This window comes from Dermacentor silvarum, chromosome 3, assembly GCF_013339745.2.
Source record: "Dermacentor silvarum isolate Dsil-2018 chromosome 3, BIME_Dsil_1.4, whole genome shotgun sequence".
NCBI classification, from domain to species: Eukaryota; Metazoa; Arthropoda; class Arachnida; order Ixodida; family Ixodidae; genus Dermacentor; species Dermacentor silvarum.
Window position 1 is genome coordinate 71377591 of NC_051156.1, and position 13557 is coordinate 71391147.

Here is a 13557-nt window from a genome sequence, read left to right on the forward strand (position 1 = left end):
GACGTCATCCTCGCGCCCGGTCATTCGCCGATACGCTCGGCGTGCGAAGGGGGCAGAGCTTTAACTAAAATTTAAAGCGTGATTGCGGTGCTGCTACGCGCATAATCGAGAAATTAACTACAGGAGTTGAGTTACACTGTGTTATACGGTATGCTGTGTCAGTCTTCCAAACCCCCGTAAATCTTCGAGTTCTAAAACCTCTTCAGCTTCCCTTTAAGGACCACACAAAGAGCGATGGGACGAAAAATGTTAGGCCTAACGTTAAGAGACAGGAAGAGAGCGGTGTGGATCAGAGAGCAAACGGGGATAGCCGACATTCTAGTTGATATCAAGAGGAACAAATGGAGCTGGGCAGACCATGTAATGCGTAGGATGGATAACCGGTGGACCTTTAGAGTTACAGAATGGATACCAAGAGAAGGGAAGCGCAGTCGAGGATGACAGAAAACTAGGTAGGGTGATGACTGGACTGGACTGAAAAAACTTTATTTAGGCGTCTCCCACGTAGGTACCGACAGGGAATACCTGGCGGCCGCTTTGTGGGCCTGCTGGACGACCCATAGCTGGTCGGAGAGAAGCGAGCTTCTGAGGGACTTCTCCCACTTGTCCGAGGTAGAGTGGGGAATGGCGTTTCTACACTTCCAGAGCATGTGTGCGAGTGTCGCTGTGTATCCGCACGAGGGGCACGTGTCGCTGGGGTACGCGTCAGCATAGAGAACGTGGAGTTTGGCAGGGTTTAGGTATGTGTCTGTTTATAATAAGCGTAGGGGTAGCGCCTGCGGCCTGTTAAGTTTGGGGTGTGGGTGATGAAGTTAGGAAATTTGCAGGCGCAAGTTGGAATCAGCTAGCGCAAGACAGGGGTAATTGCAGATCGCAGGGAGAGGCCTTCGTCCTGCAGTGGACATAAATATAGGCTGATGATGATGATGATGATGAATGCGAAGGCGTGGGATCGTTCCCCTCCTGCGGGCAGTTTCTTCATCCATTTTCATTTCCAGTAATTTATCATTTCTTTAATTCAATTAGTAAGTACAAGTAATTTCCCCTGTGTTGTCCTTGGTGTCATTGTTTGTTGGCTTCCTATGATGTGATTAATAATAATCGAGCCATCTGTTTCCTTTCCTCTCGTTGATATACATGCCTGGTTCCTAGCAGACGGTGGTCTGCTAGGAACCACCGTCAGCTGCACTTCGCTCCTTCAAGAAGCGGAACGTGGGTCGAGTGAATTCCTGAACAACACTTTGCAATGTGGTGAACGCGCATTAAATCATGTATCCGGGACCTCAAAGAGTTGGGACGCAATGCTCTCGCATTTGCGGCTAAATCTCCGCATACTTTATTTGTTCTTTGTACGCAACTTTCGTATTTATTGCAAGCGTGCAGGCTGTCACTTTTAGTCTGCACTTGTGTTCGTGTTTTCCCTATTGTCCTGTGTTCACATGCTCTATTTCCTCCTGGGATGTGACACCAACTAGGCGTAATTGGCAAGTTCAATTGCTCACAGTACACGCCGAAGTTGTTGTCGTTAGCAGTTTACTGTGACTAAGAAAAGAAATACATTTCTTTATCCTCGTGATTTATCAGATTACTGCATCGACATTGTGTACTTTGCTTCTCTCGACGCAGGCGTCGGCCTCGGTGTGGTGTGCGTAACGCTGATCCTCGTGGTGATGATGTACTTCGACAAGTACCGGGGTATGGCCAGTGGCCTAAAGTTTGCTGGATATTCGCTATGCTCTCTGCTGTACCCGATCATACTCACCTCTCTGAAGGACGCATACGGTTTCAGAGGGGCGCTGCTTGTGTGTGCTGCCCTTACCATGAACGTTACAGCGCTGTCGCTTCTCCTCAAAGAGCCACCATGGCATGACCGTGAACGAAACAGTAAACATGCAAATATGCCGCTCGTCGCTCAAAACGGAGACACTTCAACTGACATCGACACGTTAGCTGGTGAACCAGGTAGCTTAATGCCAACGCCGCGATCACTTATCAAACCTTCTGTGTGCAATCTTCCCGACAGTGTGGCGTCGCATGGAACTCCGGAGTCATTACAAGTTTATAAGTTGAGGAACATTCTTCCTAGTAGTGGAAGCGATCGCGTAGCTACCGGCGCCAATCTGCTCAGCAAAGATAGGCACCCACTTGCGGCAACAAGGGCACTGCAGTCGACTGACAGAGAAATCTCAGTTCGACAGTATCTTTATGCACGGTCAACTCGCCGCGAGTTATAAGCAGCAATACACATCTGGTTCCCAAGGACTCGAGCGCGCCGACAGAGGAAAAGGCTCCGGGCAAACCGTCTGGACCAGGCAAGGATACTGCAAAAGAACCATACCTTGCAGGCGAATCTCGTGGCCTTAATCTATTCCAACAGAGTGTAAAACTTTAGCGGCGCCAAAATTCTATGTCGTTGTGCTCGCAGTAGTAGCCATCGACTACACCGTGGCCGTGTTTCCGGCGACAATTGTGGACTACGCCCTAGACAAGGGGTCAGCACGCAGCCAGGCGGATCTTTCTGTGTCTTATTGTGCCCCGGCGGAACTAATGGGACGCGTTGCGCTACCGCTCATTGCTGACAGCGGATTGGTGAGCCGGACGACGCTGGTGTCGGTGAACTTTTTCCTTCTCGCCGGGACGTTCCTTGCTCTACCGGCCACGTGTTCGTTCCTATCCTACATTCTAGTGTGCGCATGTGCCACAATGTTCTCAGGATGTCTGATGAGCATGAAGCCCGTCGTAATCGCCGACTACTTCGGCATTGACGCCGTCGCAACTGCATGGGGATTCGCTGGCGTGACGCTGCTGCCTCTACTCTTGTGTAGCCCTACTATTACTGGTGAGCAATAATTCATACAGAGACGGTATTAGTGGAGCGACGCACCATTTATGCTATGTAATTTTGTATACATTTGGTATAGAAGTGCACCTATTACCGTAAAACCTGAAACATATAACCACTACTATACATAGCATGTCTTATTTGTGTCATCCTCTGTGCGAGCCGTATAGACGCCTGCTATTTTTATTTATTCTATCGTGCCTTTGGGCAAGCGCCAGTTAAGAAATTAAGATGCCAGCTTAGCGCACGAACACGCGAGGCAGGCAGGAGGCATACCTTACAACGCCTTAATTTTTTTCCGTGATCACGATTGGAATATGTGTAATTTGGCCGAATTCACATTTATATGCCTAAGATCTCTTTGTCGTTGATCGGCTGCATTCGATAATATAATGTTAGCAATGGTGACTCTCTGGCAGTTGCTCCTGACACTATACTTCGAAACTTGAATGCTGGTGCTAGCTGCAGCTGTAAATCTTATGCTACATCTCTCAGTTGGCTTCTTATGTCTTACATTGAATACAAAAATACAGATTTTAATTGTTAATTGACACTTTTACAATGTTGACTCTGTTCGACACAGAGACATCAAGACGAGAACAAGATAAAAAATATCTGTGTGTTCACGGTATGAACAAGACGCGATCAGTATGACAAAAAAGAGGCACCAATACAGTGTACTTTGTCGTTGCCTCTGTTTCCTCATATTAGTCGCCGTATTTTAGTGGGCCCAGAGACGTTAAGCATTTGCCGCCATGGGCCGAGCCATTCCCGACAATAAAAAATATCATCTTCATAGTATACTATGCCCACAGCAGGACCAGGGCCTCTCCCAATTCCTGCGAATTTCCTAGTCTCATCACACCGCCTAATTCTCTTTCGTACCTGCGCTGCGCTTAGCTTCCCTTGGAATGCACTCTGGGTACCATGCATATGAAGCATAGGCCAGGCATGCATCAGTGGCTATCTGCCCCACGCATTACATGGCCGGCCCGTCTCTTATTCTTGGTGGCAGCATGGAGTATCTGTAGATAACCGGGATTCTCCTCTCAATACAGCAAAAATAGTTTCTCTCAGAGCCCAGGAAGCTCTCGACACGCACGCGCACTTGTTTGCGCTACTTCTGTGTGCGCGTTTGTTGAGGCAGCTTTAGGGAATTTGTTCAACCAATGATAATTGACATTTGCTGACTCTTCGTACAAAGGAACCACCTTCTTTCTGGGCCTAACTGAAGGTATTCGTACGCGCATATCGCAGCGCAAAGCACCCACTAGGATAGCAGCGTATTCTTCAGGTGCGTTTTACGTAATTGACTTACGTTAGCCTAGCGAGTCCGAACATGATTTTAGTTCCAAGCCGGAATATGTGCCGCCTTTTTCATGACGGCCAGTAAACGTTGTTAGGTGAGCCCACCGAAGAAGAAAGCGACGATGAGGACCTTAGAGAAAACGGCCCGTCTGGTGGTCATCGATGTGATACACACTGGAGACCGTACAGCGTAATAAAGCCTCGCGAATAGACAACGTTTTGTGATGTAAACACTTACTATACGCGTTTGTTCGCACGGGTGACCTTCGTGGGCGACGTTTGAAACTCTTGAATCAGTGCCTGACCGGTACTACTACGAAGTAGGTAAATGATCATGACCACAAAAGGTTAATGAAGGCTACCATAGTTAATTAGTTACCGGAATATCCGCAACATCTTGATGTGCGACCACAGCGTACTCGAGGTATTCAGGTCGGCGCAGTATTCTACCTCTAGTGATCTCTAAAAAAGTTGAGTCACGACAGCCCTTGCTTTAGTCAACGGAATTCTTCAGATATATATATGTAATAGGAATCACGCTACGCGGGTCAGAATGAGCTCAGGTCGCTTGTAAACTTGTCTGGAAGCTGACAACGCAATAATTTTATTCGATGGATCGATTCGGCTAAATTATTTAATTTGCGACTATAGAGTACCCCAGAGCTAAGCGATGGCCCATCATATGAAGAGTCAAATTTAGCAAGAACTCAGAAAGTGTAACAACGCAAAAGGAAAGGTAAAACATGTGTGATATCTACTTCTAGCGTGTTATCGGCAAGGTACTCAATAACTAACAATTAACGTTGACTTGTTCAAAGATTAGCTGTAAATGAAGTCTCCTTGTGTCATGCTATGCACACTGTTAATAATGTTTTGTTACAAGGACAGAAAAAGTATGCCATTTTTTGCAACATATCTCTTCTGTTTTCGGTTGGCTTGTTATTCTGTCAATTCACCAAAATATTCTGTTCATTGTTTTATTTGTAATTTTACATCAAAATATTGTTAGATCATTTATTCACTCTCTTTTGCTCCTCTCATGCCTGCAGCTTTGATGTAGCACGACATAGTCAAATTCTGGGATGCGGTTATAACAAATCATCTCTGTACAGATAAGCCCACTACGTAGAACATATAAGATGGGACCATACCCCCGATAAGGCGTCTGGCACCAAGACATCCGGCACTACACGACACATCCAAGTAGCCACTGTACGAGTTTATATAGCCATGCTCTGATCGACATCAGTCGTCCTGATGGAAACTTTATCATACTCAGGAATTAAGATCAATTGGCTCGCGCATAGGGGATCTATCTGCCCATACTTGCGTGGCTGATGAAGCTGCACACAAATGTTAATTGTGGATAGTAAAGTGAGAAACAAACCTCATTTTGCTTACTCTATTGACGACAGTTTTTTACTTTATCGTATGGGAACAATTCTGTTAAAATTAAGAAACAGACTTTCTTTGGCCATAATCAGAAAAAATACAGATTTTATAACAAAGTAAGTTTTTTTTCTGAAAAAAAATGTTCTGTAGTAAAATAAACATTTTTAGTGTTACCTTTGTTTTCCACATTTATTTTTTACCGTGTACGTAAGGGAAAATGGAAATTTTATTGCAAATTAAATTTTATTTGTTTAATATGTATGCAGTGATATTATTGAAAATATTTACAAGGCACACGTACAAAACTTGGGTGCTTTATAAATAATCTTAGTTGGGCAAGCAAACCTTCTGCACCAAATGTGTTGAATGTGTTGCATCAAAAACGAAAGAAGAAATCCGAGGGCACCTAAGAGCTTCTTATCAGTTGTGAATGCGAAAGCACTAATGTTTATTTGAATGCCGCTGTGCGGTCCTTCGAGTTTTACGCTGTCAGTAACGTACCATAGCAGTACGTGCTTTCCGAGCTAGCAAGCAGGAGCAACCTGCGGTGCCAATGCGGCATGCCACCGACGTCCTGTGCGACGAGAGACCGAGGAAGCAGCAGCGGCCACCAAGGCCGGCCGGCGCGCGCACGCGCTAAGCCCAATGGGGGTGAGAAAGAGAGACACACGGACCGCGCGCCGGCTTGAGAGAGTGAGATCAGGACGTGGCGTCGCCGCGATACCCTCACCCCTCATGCAACACTTGGCGCGCTGTTGTGGCAGCAGGTGTCCCCTTTCGCCCGATCTGCTTAGTCGAGGCGCTCGATCGTGACGTGGCGTCGAAGCCTGTGAAGTTTAGTATCCCTTTCGCTGCTACAGATGCCGCCGGCTTTTTCGCTCAATGGACTGTGATGCTTTCACATCAAAAATAAGCTATGCGAGGCTGATCATAATCAGCCGTGGTGGCCAGGGGCTTTGGCGTTGTGACAATACGTCCATAGAGAAAGGAATTCAACAAGAGGGGACACTCCCATAGGGCCCAGCGGCCGAATTGACTGCAGCGTGCCAAGCGGTCGGTGTCGATCACTTGCATCACTTCCGGTTTCGGGCGCGCGTATTTTGAACGCAAGCTAGCACGCCGGCTGCGCCCCCCCCCCCCCTTTTCTTTTCCTTTTTTTTTTGCTCTTCGTGCAGAATCGGTTTATTATTTAGTAAAAATGATTGCGAACGATCTCGTAAAGTCCCATCGAATCTGTGCCACGTGCAATTTCACAAAGCAGACGCAAGACCTTTTGTACAACGAGTAAATATTTATTTTGCTCTATATAAAAGCTCGTTCCGCGCTTTTTGTGCGTTCATCCAACGTTGTGACACCAGTAGGTAAGGCAGTAGTTACTGTATGAAGCTCCACCGGACGGTACCAGCGGAAAAAAAAGTAAATTACAAGCATGTTATATTTGCAAGCACGTAACAGCATGTTACAAGCATGAGTCATTTTGGTATTTAGACATAGGAATACTGCGAGGCGAAACGTGCGAAAGCGGTGAATGGGCGGCATTACAAACAAAAGCAATTCGCTTTTACATACATAGAAAATACCGGACTCATCCCAAACATATATGAAAACATCTGATTTCCAAGCGTTCCCCAATTTCCGGGCATTATTTCCTGCACTTAGGCAGCACAAATACACGAGCGACTTCGCGTTTCCAAAACTTGGCCTCGGGCGACGCGACGGTACGCGACATACACAGAGACGGACGCAACAGGCACTCAAGACAAATGCGTGGGTGCAATGCCTTTTTTCAGTCCTTTAGAAGACGTAATTTTCGAATTACAAGTTTCTGATATGTTCGTCGCTCGCGCGTTCTGCTGGCGCCAGCAGCACACCCCATGTTATCACTCTTGGCAATCGCCCATCGCGTTTTCAACAGGCGTGAGTACCGAAAGAAAGTATATGTTGTTGCGGAGCCACAAAAAACGTCACAGACTTGTGCCTCTAAGATTCATTACACGCCAAACTAACTTTATCACCACGGCCGAGCTGCTTATCGCTAACTGCGTCACAGCGCGCTGTGCGGCCAGCGTGCCTCAGAAGTACCCCAGAAAGTAACGAAATTACTTTTCAGTAATGTCTGGCGTCAGAGAAAGCGGCACAAACTTCTCCTAGCAAGATGCACTAGACTATACGGCCGAGTTCTCGCTAACTGCGACACGCCGCCCTGTGCGGCCAGTGTGGCTCAAAAACCGAAATAAGTTACAATAGTCCCCTAGGAAGCGTCGGAAACATGTCTCAGCACGATTCATTTACTCAAATTAACTGCGCCAGGATGGCCGAGCTGTTTTTCGCTAACTGCGTCTTAAGTCTCGGTCCCGTGCCGTAAGCCTAATTGCGTCGTAGACTGTGAAACAAGATTTCTCACCTTGCCGTAGTCCAATAGTGCAGTGGTGTCTTGTCCCAGTGCAGAAGGAACGCAAGAATACGCCGAGAGCCCAATAAACCAGGTTACATTTAAAAAAGAAAAAAAGAAGGAGACAGACGGGTCGCCGCGCGCGAGCGCTCAAACGCGCGCGCAGCCATCCTCGCTGGCTACGGGGGAGTGTCTGGCGGATGACGCATGTAACTGGCGCGTCATTGACCTGTGGCTAGGTAAGGCAAGGAAAATAAGTCGCAAAGCTTAAGTTCATTTATACGCAAAAGGTTTTAGTTTTCGCGGCAAAGAATTTAAAAAAATAAATGAATGCCTGTTAACTTAAGTTCACTTTCTTTTTTTTCGATGCTCGCGGCAGCTAACGTTCGGTGTCAAAAGTATAGCGTGACGTATGTTGACGTGTTTCCTGTTGCCAGGTTTTGCCGAGTGTCCCCTCTTGTTGAATTTCTTTCTCTATGATACGTCCGGGGGCGCGATATCGAATGGTGGCCTCTGCGGCTGCATTTGTATGCGTGGGCGAACTTCAAAAACGCATTTTTTTTTGGATCAGCGCGGAAACGATGGCCACATAAAAACAGAATACAGGACGAGCGCTGTCTTACAACTGAAGTTTACACCCGCCGTGGTTGCTCAGTGGCTATGGTGTTGGGCTGCTGAGCACGAGGTCGCGGGATGGAGTCCCGGCCACGGCGGCAGCATTTCGATGGGAGCGCAATGCGAAAACGCCCGTGTACTTACATTTAGGTGCACGTTAAACAACCGCAGGTGGTCTGAATTAATCCGGAGTCCCCCACTACGGCGTGCCTCATAATCAAATGGTGGTTCCTGCATGTAAAACCCCAGAATTTTATTTTTAATTGAAGTTTACCAAGAAAATCCAAAAAAGGAAGACACCATCTGCATACGTATGTCAATAGGTTACATGGAATAAATCGCCACGAATTTGCGTATCCTAACCTAACAAAGAGATAGATGGCTTCAAAACGCAATCATCGCGCATGTTCTGTATATGAAAGGCTTCAGCAAGTTCACTAGCTTTTCTGTGTTTGTGCTTGGCGATTATCTCACTTCCATCGAAGAAAGGCTTACTACACAGTACGGAAAGATTCGAGGTTATATCATACTTGGCTACCATGGAAGTAGACGAGCTGATAGCAAACGCATGCTTCTTTCCCCTAAATGATGCAGAGGTAGGCGTTCCCTTCAAAGTATGTTTCTGCCGACGCAGGCGCTCGCTCACGCAGTTTCCAATCTGCCCAATGTAGGCTTTTCCCCAAGACAGTGGAATCTCGTATGTGACGCCACCGGCCTCAAGAGACAAAAGGCTTTCTATACTTTAATTAGAATGGAACCAGCCGTAGTTAGCCTACATACCGTCCTTTCAATCTCGACGCAAGCTTTCAAACATTTAGGTTGGCAGAAAACAAGAAGACAAACATATTCACGTTAGAACCTTTGGCAATTTTTTTTTTTGAAGCGAAGAGAGAGTATGTGGACGTATGGCATGACTGCAACTTTTATGCGCTTCTTGTTATCGCCAATTACGTCAGTTTCCCTTGAAGGATGGGATAAAAAGAAATGTTACGGGGTTTCACGTGCCAAAACCACGATTTGATGATGAAGCACACCGTACTGATGGACTCCGGATTAATTTCGTCTACATGGGCGTTTTTAATGTGTACTCGATGCATGGTACATGGGTGGTTTTAAATTTCACCCCCATTGAAATGCGGCTGCCGCGGCCAGGATTCGATCCCGTTGCCTCGGACCCGCCACGTACAGGGCGGGTCCTAACCTGCGTCGTTGGGGCGGCCGAACTGCTAGTGAAAACTATCGCAAACTCTCTGGGGACAAGACATTGTAAGGGCGGAATCTAAAGAATTGAAAGCAATGGATTTCGCACCATCTCAGAATGGCGCGATGAATGATTTAAAAGAGATTTGTTTGATCGACCAGTAGGAGCATTTTTTCTTCTTTCTGTGGTGTTACTTGCCAAAATCATTTCTGATTATGAAGCACGCCGTAGTGGAGGGCTCCGAATTAATTTTGACCACCTGGGGTTCCTTAAGGTGCACTACAACGCAAGCACACAGGCGTTTTTGCGTTTCGTCTCCATCGAAATGCGGCCGCCGCGACCGGCATTCGATCCCGCGACCTCCTGCTCAGCAGCGCAACGCCTTAGCTAACTGAGCCACCGCGGCGGTTTGATCTAGGAGCAAAACACCAGCACAAGTTTTCTGATTGGAAACGCAAACGTAAGTCGAGAAACTTGAAATAACTTCATTTCGGCAACTCACACGTGAAATTTCTGTTTAAATTTCACGTGTGGGTTGGTCAAAGAAAGTTTCACAATTTCGTGATCAAAGTCACGTCCACGTGCAGGTGTACTATTTTTTTCGTGTCGCGGGCTTATTTAAGGCGAAAGCCTTAACTGCCTCATCAGACGGTGGTCTTGAAAAACGCGGCGCGCGGTACAGAAATTCATGTGAGCTCGCCTCGCTCAGAGACGCGCTAGTGTCACTGGTGGCAGCGTTCGTCGTCGTCTTCCACAGCTGGCTCCGACGCCGCTTATCATGCCAGCGTTCCCATACTGCACCTCGCGCTCGTGCCAATGGTCTCGCGTTCGTCGTCTTCTTCCACAGCTGGCTCCGATGCAGCTAATCATGCAAAAAAAGGCAAAGCTAATTCACGTAGTCTATCCCACGAATTTCGGTGGGAGTCGCACCCACGACCTTTTGTGTGGAGGTGAAGTTAATTAAGGCACAGTTAATTATATATAGTTAATTAAGACACCCGAACCCACGCCCTTTGGTGTTAATTATGGCTAAGTTAATTAAGGCACACCTATTAAGGTAGCGTCAAATAATTAAGGCACTGGAACCCACGACCTTTGCTGGGAGATAACAATAATAAGTAACAACGCATTCGAATGAGAATGTTAAGGAATATTATGAATGTCTCTTGAGATCGCACGGTTTCGCCTTTACCCTTTTTGGCATATGCTAGAGTGACTGTCAATTTTTCTGTTTTCTTCCACTGCTCGGAGGGGAAGGGGGGTGGTGTGGCAAAAGGGATTTTCCCTGTGTAGCAGGCAGGAGGAGGGACTGCACCGAAGTTATCCGGTGTGGGCGACGACCCACCTCGGTAGTTAGGCGAGGGGCGCCACCCCATACCGCCCCCAGGTAGTTGACCGCTACGTGCTAAAGAACACTAGGTGGTCAAAATTATTCTGGAGTCCCCCACTACAATGCACCTTCTATGGTGCTTTTGGCACGTAAAACCCGAGAACCTATTTTAGCGTGCAAAAGACAGTAAAAATACGCCGTACCTTTGGTTTAGGTACTCAAATTGTCTGAACCCATTGCTATTTCTCAAACCTCACTTGACTCTTAAATGGACGTGCCTGGGAATAGCTGTCCGACACACTGATATTGAATATCATGCTACCGTAGCGCTCCCACTAATAGCCGTCCATTTCAAAAAGTATACCGAGAAGGCGCATCGATTGTCGATGCGGATTGCAGGTCATAAAATTATTTGGATATACACTACGAACTCCTATCATACGGTCATAAACGCTATGGGCACAGTTGTGCAACAGATAATTAGGCGCACGAAATTTAAAAGAAAATCCAGTAGTATTCTAGTTGATCGCAAAAACAAGAAGACTGTTTGAGAAGTTGTGTAATGCTTAAAACAGAGAAGAATTTCTTTGTTAGAGTGACATAATAGATGTCAAGGAAATGCAATTGCAATCGAGGTGGGCGCAACATTGGGTGCCGAGTTAAGATTAGAAAGATTTAGAAGTGACGAAAAGCGCCGCCTGAAGCGGTGACCAAAAGTATGTTCCTGATAATGACGATTGCTCTACAGAAATATTTGCGGTACTTTATTTGTATCGTTTCTTTTTCTTCCCAGGTTACTTTCGTGATACGAAGGGCAGCTACGATGGACTCTACCAGCTACAAGCCGGAATACACGGTTGCGTCGGCAGCCTGTTTGGCATATTAAGTGTTTTAGACCACAGACGGCAGAAGAAGTGGGTGACAAACTGAGTTCCGTAGGCTAAATCTTACTTCGTAGATACTTACTAGGACAAAAATGTTTATATATGTGATTGCGCTACGAAGTATGTTGAGGACTAAAGACTGCTGAAAATCGCACGCCTTTTTCATGCCTCAACTAACAGATTAACATTCTTTGGTTATGATCACTAAATATGAACCGATTCGGTAACAATTAATTCGGCAATCATTACATCTGCTGACGTTTAGCCGACAAACAGGCCATTTCTCGAAAGGACGTTCTAATACTTCCCTATGCATGCCGCGCGGACGAAGAAGTTCCGTGGCCGGCACAAGAAAATCCTCTGTGCGTCCGATGCGGCAATACTCCAAAGGGCAAGGTAGTCTGGGAACACAGTGCACGCGGGCTAGCAAGCATTGCTTTTAGGGCAGAAAAATCAACCGCGGATCCACTCATTGTTTCGCTGAAGGCGGATCAGCAGTTTAGTCAGCAATGGGGCTCTTCTTTATGACTCCTAGGATGGTCTAGAGCAACGCGCTTACATGCGCGTGGATGTCAGCTAAGAAAAAAAAATGCTCGAAATGGGCACTGATTGATTCACTGATTGACAGCGAGAGGGTGCTAATCTCTCAAGATGGTGGCGCCAAAGTTAAATTTGGCACAGTCTGTTACTTAGTCGAGCTCCGCCACAATTCTGGAATGTGCGGTCTGCTACAGCGGCGCTCAGCTGTGCAAGAGCCCTTCTTCGAGTTCCACAGGAGCGTCTTTGAGTGTGGGTAGTACTGTAAAACGCGTTAAATAAACACTATACGACTGTCCCTGATCTATCTTCCAAATGCTGTCGTTTATTAGCAAGGCATATGTTCTGCCATGCAAATAGCGCAAGAAATTGTCCTGCAAATGCGTAACCCCTCCCCCCCCAAAAAAAAAAAGAAGAAAAACTCGCAGTGTCGCCCGAAAGGCGAAGCATCGATCGCGATAGAAAATTACTGGACAGCTATATGAAGTAAGGATAGTAGTTTGAGTGCAGTGAAGCGGGACAAAGTTAGGCGAGACGGACGGGACAAGCGCTACTGTCAACTGTGAACGTTTATTAGTAAAAATTTCCTGCAGCAAGAGAATGCGCGCATGTGCCCAAGACACCCTGAAATCAGCAACATACAGAGCAGGCGCAGAAACTGATACCGCAAATAAAAAATGTCCTAACCGGTGTATCATGTATTGATGACATGTGATAAATGAGAAGCGTGAATACTCTGTCAAAGGCGGACAACATGCACAAGAGGCATAAAAAACAAACAGAAGCAGAAGGAACGAACCAGCTTAGCTGCTACCCATGTGTCGCGTTTCTTTGTTTAAAAGTGCCACCGAAGCGACGCTAGCGCACTTATCAGGTCGATAAGCTTCGATTAACGCCGCTTACAAAAGCTCGAGTTCTCATTTGGGTTTTCCACGGTCTACAACTTCCGTATTTCTCAACCGCGGATAGCAGCCCTCAACTTTTGCAGTGTAGAGCAAGATTTGACCCTTCTTCCGATTTGCAACACGTATAGTGTTGTCCCAGCCGGTCGTTCAA

At 46.6% G+C, this 13557-nt stretch overlaps 1 protein-coding gene across 1 annotated transcript in view; it reads left to right on the forward strand.

Annotated features, from left to right (window-relative positions):
- Nucleotides 1-12795, forward strand: part of LOC119444465 (uncharacterized) — a 28441-nt gene extending 15646 nt beyond the window's left edge. The window contains exon 4 of the mRNA XM_049663338.1: nt 11874-12795. Within this exon, the coding sequence (XP_049519295.1) occupies nt 11874-12010 (137 nt within the window). The 3' untranslated portion in view covers nt 12011-12795. The remainder of the gene's footprint in view (nt 1-11873) is intronic.
- The last annotated feature ends 762 nt before the right edge of the window (nt 12796-13557 follow it).